The 12,074-nt window shown below is 38.7% G+C and overlaps 1 protein-coding gene across 1 annotated transcript in view; it reads left to right on the forward strand.

Moving 5' to 3' along the window:
• The first annotated feature begins 263 nt into the window (after positions 1 to 263).
• LOC139726693 (uncharacterized) overlaps positions 264 to 12,074 on the forward strand; it is a 64,706-nt gene continuing 52,895 nt past the window's right edge. The window contains exon 1 of the mRNA XM_071637677.1: positions 264 to 807. Coding sequence (XP_071493778.1) covers positions 747 to 807 — 61 coding nt within the window. The 5' untranslated portion in view covers positions 264 to 746. The remainder of the gene's footprint in view (positions 808 to 12,074) is intronic.

The raw sequence follows: 12,074 nt of genomic DNA on the forward strand, positions 1-12,074 counted from the left end.
AGAGAGAGAACATCTTTTGAACAACAAGGGCTAAATCAAATGAAATATTGACTGCCTGAATCACTGGGCTATTTCGGTAGTCTACTCCTTCTTGAAAATACGTAAAGAATGTGGGTATTCATTCTGGCGGATTTCATGGTATAAGCAGTGAAGCTTCCAAACTACCCGATGGTACATGTTTGGAATGTTCTTTGAAATTGATTTAAGCATTTATAAGTGAGGCCGCGCCGAACCAGTGTACTCATTTCACGGATTGCGTAGCACGCAAAGCGTCGTTCTGTCCACATGCCATGGTGATCTCGGCGGGCGTTCCACAGACATATGACAAGCAAAGACATCGAACGTGGGCAGACGACACCTTTCTTTGATTCGCGCGTAGTGTACGCCGTCATTCAAATCGATCAGCGCCAGACCGATAAACCCTCCTTCGAAACAATACCGATTTAAGTGGCGATTGAGAGAAAAACTTCAGGCAAACTGTACATGATTTTTATGACTTTTTTTCTGACGAAAAACAGGAACATAAAGTAATAGCAAAACTTCCGATAAGCTGTTGGTGTATTTCCCTGTTTGTGAGGAACTAAAGTTCGAAAGGACCATTTTTATTCCAACCAAGTCGCGGATTGTTTCGAAAGTCCGGAGCCGGAGACACAGCACTCTTGGAGATTTCTTTGCTTCTGGAATGCTAACCACCTGTTACTAAGAACCTCGGGAGCTCTCTTCGTCAGAACTGCAAACCTTTGATCATGGCTAAATCAACGCTGATTCCGATGACATGGCTCTTAACCTTTCTGCTCCTCGTGTCAGGTATGCATATGATATATTCATTGAACCAGTAAAGAGAGCAGAGATTTCCGAAGTACGTGTTACAGCAGCTTACATTTTACGGGTTACCATGCAAGTCCATGAATGTTAAAATCTGTGGTGAAATGTTGTTGGATTACCATAGATTTGCCTCTTTAGTGACGAAGATGTGTGACATGGAATAGTTTGCCTCGAAAATTCGGTAGACATAGGCATGTTGTAGCCAGTAGTATCCTGATTACAATTTTTTCTTTAATTCCGTAGATATGTTGAAGAGATCTATGTATTTGAATAGACAAAAGAAAATGAAGATTAGATCTGAGTGATGCTGAATGTCAGCTAATACTCCACTAGAGTTGTCATATACAAGGAAACTGATCTGTTACTATTTTTTTATCACAGTCAAATTTCTATTAAGACTGCAATGTATATCTAGTTTGAAAGAGTGCAGGTCTCAAGAATATGAAGTGACAATCTTTACAGGTGGGGTTTCCAACTGTTGTATCGACCCCCTCGCGGTCACTTTGCTATGATGTTGCCCGGGGCCGCTACCCGTATCCCATTAAGATCTCTTGATACACTCGCATCTCTGTTCTCGTGTTTACGCTTTAATGTGTCATTAGGAAGCCTGTCGGAAAATTGCAATTATAATCTGCCTGTCAGACTAGTGCATGCATAGAGTGGAGCAAATGCATTTTCTTTTCATTACGTCACCAGAGTAATAAGCAAGTGTTAAGTTCTTAAGTATCATATCATGACAGCGACAACTACTCGACCATTAAACGTAAAGTTACTGTTCAAACCCAAGTGTTGCTAGGCTAAGCTGTTGCTAGGCAGTTGCGACACTGTTCGTTTGTTTCATTTTGTTGATTTTTTTTTTTGGGGGGGGGGGGAGGGGGGGGTGGGGTCGATAACAACAAGCCAGGTAACGTTTTGTAACATCAACAAACTTCTTCGATTCGTGGATAACTTCTATCAAATAAGTAACAGTAAAACAAGGTGGTGATATTGCGCATAAGATATTCCCCTCCGAAATCAGTGGAGGAGTCTGCTCTGCGGGGGAGTCCGAAATGCCATCTAAACGTTCAAGAGCGCAAGAGAAGCGGTTTCTCTTCACCACAAATCGATTCGTTTCCTTTCTAACTTTGAGAAATATTTTCAAGATCTTAATGCATCACTTATTCACTCATTGTATTCATTACATTCCTCTTGATGACACGTTGTCTGTTTATATCACCTCTTTCATCACCAAATGCAAAACATAAAACTGTCGAAGAGGGTATATTGGACAGATTTTGTTCGAAAACACACCACATCTGACTTATTTTCACCAGAATCATGAAGAAATATCTTTCAAGATGTTTTTTGTATTATTGTTTACCCCTTCCGTATAAGCAACATTCGGTTATAAATCCACTCACAACTTTATCATTCAGTTCAATAGAGTGTTCTCGAATCAAGTATGGATATCAGATAAAAACGATTTTCGCTAATCTTTACCATCTTCTGATGAACGAATTACCATAAGCACAAATGAAAATTGGTACATTTGATAGCTATTTCGAAGTTTTTCCTTTTGACAAGTTTCCCTTTAGTTTTACTGTGATTGGTATTTTATGTCGCGAGATTTAGCTTCGTCGACTAATTCAAATATGATAAAAGCAGATGAAGGCAGAAAAATGAGATGATAGCAACATCTGCCTGACTACTGGGACACGGAAGATTGAACTTTACATTTACTCTTTCCTCATAAACATAATTGTTTCCGTGTACGTGAATAGCAATTTTTGGCTTCTCTCTATTTTGTGATAAGATGAACTGGAAACAAGTATCATGTCATAATGAAATTGGTGGAGATGTGGCATTTCTTTCAAGGTGTCCCCAGCTATACAAGGACTTTGACATTTGTACTCACTGAAGCATGCCCCCAATCACCATTATTGCTTGGCCCTCACAAAGTAATTGGCCCAAAAAGTATTTTGTGCGCGAGTTCCTGATGACTTCAACCTTGATATGCACCGTATATATATATATATATATATATATATATATATATATATATATATGTTTTTGTGTGTGTGTGTGTGTGTGTGTGTGCGTCCATATCAGTGATACATATTCATGGTGAAATAGTACTTTCGGAATGGGAAAAATATCAAAAACAGACATATACGGCCCGTTCGTAATACTGCGGCAGCGATTAATTTAACAATGGAATGGAAACCAAGCGAAAAAAGTTAAACGCCTGTTCGTTTTTCAGCATCAGTTGCTTCATTTTCCAAGTAATTCAAAAATTTAAAATTCGGAATGAATGGGAGGTTCTAAATGAGTGAAAGACTGTGGGAGATTTAATCTCCTAAATTGATATCATGCCGCTATGAAGAGCGTTCCTCGGAATATGATTACCATAATTATTTCCATGGCCCGTCAACAATGGTCAACAAAACAATAGCAGTGTTCACATTGTCGCAATGTGGCGTATGCAATAACGTTCAAGGCTGAGTCAAGAAAAGGCGCAAGGTAGAGTAAAAGCGACCTGACCTTCTGTGTCATTAAAACTATCAAAATGAATTAACTTGATGCTGTACAGACATGCTAGCTCTCTCTTAATTGTTCGTTACATCATTACTTATCTCTCCGCAACAAGGTTTGATGGATGAAATGACGGGAAGAAAGAAGAAAGATAATATCAGCGTTACATCGACTGTGGTGTAAAGAACATCATAACTCGTTTCTTTAGTAGTACAACAAAATAAGTTTGTATTATATACTATAATCTTATAACTATCATTATCAGTATCATTATGTTACAATGAACCGCCCTATTTGGCACACATAAATACTATACTATTCTTCAATATAATATGTGGATTAAGACCAGACCCTCTTGAAATTTGCAAAGGAAAGTCATGGAAGCCATTTTTCAAAATGGCAACCACTGATATACGTGTACTTGAGTATGCTATGCGCGTACTTGCTTCACAAATGCACACTTACCATTTCCATCATTAAAGTCATGTTTAAATTTTTGACCATTTCAGTTCTAACCAAATGTGGATATCTGCATGTTGTTTGTGTAGTTCTTCCCAACCCATATGACAGTTTTCCATCCCTAATGGAATAATGGTGCTGGCATCTGAATGATCTTTGTTTGATCAATTATGTAAATTATGATGTATACGTTACACACACACACACACACACAGAGATATATATATATATATATATATATATATATATATATATATATATTCACACCAGCCCATACGGCTAGACAAGTGAATAGAAGCCATTTTTCTAAAAGGCTACCATGGCTCACGGTCAGAAAATTGAAGGGCTCAATGTCTAAATTTACTTAGAATATAACTGTCAGTCTACATGAAGGTCACATTTGGGGCTTTAAGACAAAACTGAGTAATTAGTCTGACAAATTTGACTTTGCCGCTGAAATACACGGAATTTTCTTTCACCATGGTAAGCTGTTACTCAGTCTCTCTCGAAGGGAAGGAGGGAAAAATGCCGCTCCGCAAATCAACTTTTTTTCATATCCGCCTTTTAATCCGTTTTTTCTTTTCCCTTTTTTATTCTTTGAAATGTATGCGACGTCCATCAATAAGTCTTGTATATTGATCTATTATTATTGGTCTCCTCGACTCGATAGACAAGTTTGCGATCTATTTTGTACGCATGCCTTAAGGAATGGCTTTATCATCATTGCGAGGATACGCTATGTGACTCCACCTTCTCTTTTCCCTCTACGTGGTTGTCTCCACGAAACTGCAAAAAGTCGCTATTCGCTCCTTGGGTTATATCTTAGTAGCCTAGAGCAACATGAGCTTTTTTCTTTCATTCACATTCTTTAAGAATTCTGGTCATATCTCATGGGCATTATGTTGGATACCGGTCCATTTGTTTATGTATTTGTATCAGAGTATCTGAGGGCTGTCGCAAGGCGTGTGTTTAAGAATGACCGCAAATAAAGCAGTTTCATCGAAGACTTGCTACATGCTATCTACTGAAGATATCAACATAGTAACCATTGTTGGCTCTCTTTTACGACCGTTCGCAGTAGACCTAGTGTAATATGTAAACGCAGCAAGCAAAACAGACAAAATTGGCCTGTGAGATAACTGGTAGAAAAATGAAGATCCAATGTATCTCTTGGTTGGACAAAGACAACCGAAAATACAATTTGAAAAATATTTTACATCTCTAGATCGTTCTATCTTGGTGGGAATTGAATTTCTGAATAGGAAGCCAAGCCAAATGCAAAAATAAAACGACATCAGTTACAAATGATCGTTATACCCTTTCTATTTACCCGAATTAAAGACAAAAGTTAAGATGCTATAAGGCTTTACTAGGACAGAAGTTAGATAGTTTGGGTGAAAGGAAGTTAGCAAATTTATCTCTTATTTGATTTGATTTGATTTGATTTATTCTGTCTATGGTATGCTCTACAATTACATCAATTTTTAGCAATTTCATTTAAATTGTCAATACAAATACGACATTACACAGTTATATGGGTATTTTTTCACAATTTCAACAGTTTTCGTTGTATCATATCTGTAGTACATGTATATTATCACATAAATGCGGTATTTCTTAATTTCCATGCAGAACGATTGGCAACAATGAACACAAACCCTGACTGTTTGGCAACCAATAGCTTGGATAACCCTAATAAAACAAGGGGATCCAACATGAAACTCGTGGAATAAATGGTGTGGAAAGAGAAAGAGGGAGAGAGAGAGAGAGAGAGAGAGAGAGAGAAAGGGGATGGGGTGATAGAAACCTCCCGATGCTAGTCTTGCCAGATCAACTCAGATCAACTCGCGCCAACAATATCAATACCTCAACTGACATTGATGAATCGTAACAAAGAATGGATGATATTGGTGTCTTACGTGTATATTCTCTTTTGTTTTACGATATCACTCTTCCTTTTACTATTCTTGCATTGTATTTCCCAAGGAAAAAAAGAATCCTGACAGAGCTCCCTCTGTGTGTACGGAAATTAAACTGATATAGACTATGACTTCACTTCTGGTGAATAGCATTCTTTCCCATTTACATATCAATTACTTGATTAACATTGGCAATGCCGCTCTCCCAAAATCAGCTGAAATATTACAGATAAAGGTCAGCGATAGCTTGAATTGACATTATTTACAATACATGCTATACTAGAGACGTTTGACTCTAGTTGTGTTTTGTACTGGGCTGAAAAAATGAAAATACATAGTAAATCATCGAAAATCAAGAAGCTTGTCAATATATCCCCCCCCCCTTTCAAGAGCATGGCTCTTCGTTTCTGAAGTAACGTCATAAGTTTCCAAGAGGTCGTTCCCATAATATACTAAACGTTTGTTTGGCTGTTGTGGTTGTTAATTTTTTTCTTTTCAAAAATAAGACTGAAAGCAGAAAATACCATTTGTGTTGCTTTTGTCAGTAGCATGTAGGAACTTGTTTTAACCTGACGTGCTCTCAGCTTCAGGGCCAAACTAGACAAATGCTGGAAAATCTATCAGAAAGAGCCACTCTGGAATAAAAAGTGGGAGGTGTAAAGCGGTTGAGAGATCCAGCATTGTCCGCAATACATCTTTATGTACAGAACGAGCGCCAGAAGGGAGTGGGGGAAAAAAAAGACTGTGCTAGGAGTCTAGGAATCCAAGCTGGTCATATGGTTTCCAATAGATCCGATGAGAGGGTTTTTAAGAACAGGATCGGATGCGAGGTGTAGAGGCTTGTCGGAAGGATGCGAAGCAATTTTGTTTCTCCATTAGAATATATCCAGGGAAGATTTTATGGAAAAAATGGGTTAGGTGTAATCGACAAAATCATGCAGTTTATATGCTCACAAATGCAATACATAGTAATTTCTGGGTTAGGTTTCGACTATGAATGGCTGAGTATGGAGTACATTCGGAACATCTTAACAGAAGTCGAAAAATTTTACCAAGCAACAAGTTAATATCATATGATTGTGACGGATGATAAGAACATGAATGTGAAATGCCTATATGACATTCACGGGAGTCTTATTTTTGTGTGTGTTTTCGTATGCGTGTGTGTGTGTGTGTGTGTGTGTGTGTGTTTGCCTGTCAAACTATGCATGGAACAAAAATCCCAAATGAAACAATAGATATTTCATTTGAGTAAAATGCCTCAATAATTCATCACCCTTCCTTTCACACTTCTACTTTGACCGGATGTTTAGAGATTTTTTTTTTGTCAATTTTTTTTTTTTTTGCTTCAAGTTCAGTTGCGTGGATGCTTGTATCTTTTCTGGCCACCTGTCAAAGGGCAGCTTGTTCAGAGAAAGGAATTCGGCTAGAAATGCATGCTGGCGTTGGGAATTGACAAACCAGAGGGAAAGAGATGGATCAGATATCAATACGTGTTCTCGTATTCATGCCAGCAAGACCAAAATTAGGCATGTAACCCGTAGGGTCCAAAGTCCCCACTTCTATTAACTCTATCAGCACCACAAGTGACCTGCTTGAAATACTATATCATTGGCATGTTCAGATGGCGGTCTCGAGAGGGGTTAGAGCTTGGAAATGTCCACCAAGTGCCAAGGCATCGACCGGTGCCTCCAGTTTCCTCCAAAATTCCGGGCCTTTCTAACCCCAATGTCATTCACAATCTCGTCATCAAAGGGCGGCTTGTTAAAAAAGTGCCTAAATCCAAATTCTGTACTCTCATGACTGCGATAAAATGATTCTTGCCTGCTTGGCTCCTTGGTGGAGGTATCGCGACTGATATCCAAGGCATAGAAGTGACGTCATGATGCCTCAGAGCGCATGAGAGGAAAAGGCCAAGAATTGGTAGCTGCACCCTGTCTTGCTTTCTGTGACACTTAAGAGGGTATAGCTTAAAGGTTAAGCCATACCAAGGTAAAAGGATATGACTAAAATCTGGCGGGGCATGCATGGAAGGGGCAAATGATAATTGACTTAATAATGTGAGAAAAAGAACAAGGTGTAACTCAAAGGAGCACTACATGACATTATTAACTCGGTAATTTGTAAAAGATGCTTGTATTGCCAAGGCGGGGGAGGGGGGGGGGGGGGAGTTGACCCAGCATAATGACAGGTTTGTGCATGCAATCAATATTAATGGGTAAGAAAGTGGTCCTCAGATCAACATGATATTAAAGTTTTATGCCTTTTTCAAAGATTTGAGGCAATTTGTCTCTCATCAAACTTAATGTTCACAGTCTAAGTGTTGATCAAATCATTTCTTGACAATAAAATGGAATAACACCTCTATGAAACATCCATAATGCTCCCTTGATCTATTATAAGTTGATTCCATAATAGTTTAATAGTCTAGCCTACCTCCTGCAAATTGCTGATCAATCATTCGTAACGAACCGAAAGAGGCTCTTCACTTAAAATACTATTACTTCTGCACAGCAACAGAAAGGCACTTGTGCAAATTATCATCTTGTAGCAGTGTCGTTTTAATTCCCCTCAACATCCTTTTCGCGACACATAAGATTCCCGGTAGGCCGATTTCTGGTCTGCCACAGTAATGGTTATCTGCTCCCATTGCGCCGCTGTGCCACCCGCAGGCTGGCGTGCCTTCCGCTGCCTTTGTACGTCCGCCTCCGATCGATCGAGTTCTGACTGGAAGCCTCTTTCACTCTTGTATGACAATGTGTGTGTGTGTGTGGGAAAGAGAGAGTGGGAAGAGGGAGAGGGTCGAAGAAGAAAGAGGGGGGAGGGGGGGGGGGGAGAGAGATAAAACAAAGAGGTAACAGTGTGTGCGTGCGCGTTGCTTCAGCCTGTGAGTGCCTGTATGAGAAAGAGAGAGAACGTTGGCTTGTGTGTCTGTATATTTTGGAGGGAAAGAAAAGGGAAAAGAGAAGGAAAACACAGGAAAAGCATGCAAAAGATATAGAAAGAAGGGAGAGAGTGAAATAGTATCCCCAGAAGCATGACCAGTCTCCTGGCAACAGGTGGGGGGGGGGGGGGGGGGACACTTTGGAGGTGTGGAAGCAGTGGGCGTGGTCTCCGTCTTTTGTCAACACCTCCCCGGTAGGAAGATAGCACTTCCCTGCTTTCAGAGCTGGACTTTAACCCCGATGATTAAGTTTAATACGAGTAATTCAAAATGGTTTAACTTATCGTGTTGAAATGAAACAAGAGACATCAGGAATATACCAATCTTTATGCAGTCAAATGATGATTTTTCTTTTGAATAGCAATCCGTGTAATACAAAATTAATGATATATTAACAACTATCCATGTTAACCGCTTTTTGGATATCATCTTTGTTGTTACGACAATTGCCCAATTCGTCATGAATGCTCGCCGCAGAGAAGACAATCTAATTCATTGGTAAACGCCTGTAATTGTTCAGGATTCATTTGAGAAACCATTGTATCTTTTGTCCACATCTGCGCATGTGTCTATATACCTGTCTGTCTGTTTGTATATGGCTATGTATGTGTGTAGTTATTCTTTTTTTTTCCCCGACCACATTAATTGGCCGCCTCGGTGTCTGAATTATATACGAGGAGGTCGCCTTAATTCTCCTGGGTCAGAGCAGAAGATGCAACCAGCTCCACATTGCGACCTCTTCTAGTCAACCACTTTCACGATCCGTCGCCTCAATCGCATGGGTGGAGCGCTTGGGAATACATCAATCTTACGAGTGAATGGGGTATCTTTTTTTTTTTATTTCACTCAAGAACAGTATATGCCGTGTGAGAGGAAGACCATCTCCTATCCCGCACGGAAACCGGGGAAAAAGGAAACAAATCCCTAGATATCTCCCTTATTTCTTAAAAGGACACTTACCAAGTTCTTGTGTGCTTGGTTTTCCTTTCATATCATTTATTTTCATTTCATTTCTTCTTTTTAATGGTTGATGCTGTGAGAAAAGCTTTGTGTGCTATTATACCGTATTGGAGCCGAAAGAAAGAATGATGCGTCATTCATGTATCGTGATATGGTAACTGTTTGACGTCCATAGATACAATATTCTGCATTCGTCTTGCTTTCTTTGTGAATATTATCAAAATTCAAATCTGTGACTTCCATTTCCTTATAGGTTTTAGTGATGCCCTTATAGTACTATATACATGAAGAGTGACTATTTCTGTTGCAAAGAGAATATAGTGATCACAGTCACGCAGCGATAATGATATATTTACACATTTATACACGTGTAAAAAAAAGTTCAAAAATCAAGCAATTGAACATGAATGATATTAGGACGATACAATTACGTACATCATACAATTCTGCTGATATACTGACACTGAAAATTTTACACACACACAGTTTGGCAAGACAGCGTTCTGATTCAGAAATCCCTTTTACCTTTTCCCCTGTGTCGTAATGGAAATGACAATTAAACCTTGCCGTGCACATCTCCGCCCCAGCACAGCTTTCATTACTTAACGTATATACACCCACAATGAGAGAGGATATTGACTTTTCTTTTCCACCTTACTTGGTGGTGCTAACTCGTTCTTCATATTTCTTACGTGACGCGGCATGTTTGCAAGGCGATTTAAGTTCAGCTTGTGATACACGAATAACATTAGAACAAAAATTTATTGATCGTAATGCTCTTAATTATAATCGTAAATATCTGTTATGAACTTTTGGTGAAGGAATGCAGTTGATTACATTTTCTTACATGTATCACCCTGACACGTTATGGTAATCACAAACATTGACCTGTACGCCAATATCACAGAATTACCGCTTACTCTTTCTGTATATAACAAAATGGCCATTTTAGCTAACTTTACCTCTTCTACTCTCATTTTTCTCATATCTTGGAAAGTTTCGTCAAGAAGATGAGCGATATTCCTTACACGTTAGTTTTGCAAAGTTGCCAATGTAGGAAAAGCTTTAGATGAAAATGAATGAGTTGGGTCTGTCTATTTGTTTGTTTGTTTGTTTGTTTGTTTGTTTTGTTTGTTTTGCTTCTAATAAGTATAACCGGGGAAAATATCTATTGCAATTTTGAACATAACATGTCTGGTCCTTTTTTTTAATTTCAGATCATTCAAGAAAGAAATTCAACCGATTACGAAAATATTTCCTAAACATTCATAATAAATTGCATTTGCATATTCGTCACGTGTTTATAGTGCGAACTCTGTATGCATGAAAAAATGGTATTGTTTGGTTTTAGTGTAATAATAACAGTCTTCCTATTTTCACTGTCAAGTCACAAAGCCTTAATTTTTATACCAGATAAAGTATGTTAGTGCGACAGGATCTGACAAAAAAAAAACAAACATGTTTGATAGCGGGAAATAAATCATTTTCGTTATTCAATTTGACGCAAACTATCCATGTCTCATCAATTTTCAAAATTTCAAATTTTCAGTAGCATAACTGCAAGTACGTGTCAATTAAAGATATATAGCATACAATTGTCTTTATACTAGTCAAGTGAACGTATTTTGTCAGATTTGCCGCAGCGGCAACGTGTATATGGTAAAATTTAAACGGACCCTGTCACAGTTCCTGTAACGCGCAGGGTGCAAATAGTAAATGGCAAATGGCAATGTTTACAATATACATTCATGGGGTTGTAGTGACTGTGACTAAATCCGTTCACTTAATGGCTGGCTTGATTGATTGGTGGCAAAAGGTCACTACTTCGCTTTGAAACCTTTTCGACACCAGGCTCTGCATCGATCCCCTACCCCCAATCCCCCCCCCCCCCCCCCCACAGCAGCGTCTGTACACGGAGCTGATGAAGACGTCACCATAACCACTATGGCTGACCTACTCCAAACACTGGCACTGACTGGGGGCGTCAGTCCCAGTGAGAAATCCGGAAGTATTTGCTTACGTCACGAGCTCATTTTGATGATTGTAATAAGTAGAAAAAGTAATTACCAATAAGCTGAAAGGATCATCGAGTGTAGCTATTGAAGGTCATGAGGTTGCTTACGAAATATTTTGAAGCAGACAATACATAACTTCTTCAAATTTTACAGTTTAAGCACAGGCGAAAGAAAATTTTCACACCTGGAAGAAATTTATTTGTTAACATTTCTGTTCAAACCGAAGTACAAGATTACAGTCAAGATGAAACACAAATAAAGCCAAGGACAGAAATCCGTCGTTCGCATTGCCCAAAATAGTCCATAAACTGGAAAGTCCACAGCAAAGATCTTAGGTTTACGTGGAAATTACAATTATTATTATTATTATTTATTCGACCAGGTAAAGAATATAGGATACATATCATTAACATCACAAACATGAAACAAAAACCAGAGATG

The sequence above is a fragment of the Diadema antillarum genome, unplaced genomic scaffold (assembly GCF_040938485.1).
Source record: "Diadema antillarum isolate AM-2024a unplaced genomic scaffold, OU_Dant_1.0 seq00000097_RagTag, whole genome shotgun sequence".
NCBI lineage: Eukaryota > Metazoa > Echinodermata > Echinoidea > Diadematoida > Diadematidae > Diadema > Diadema antillarum.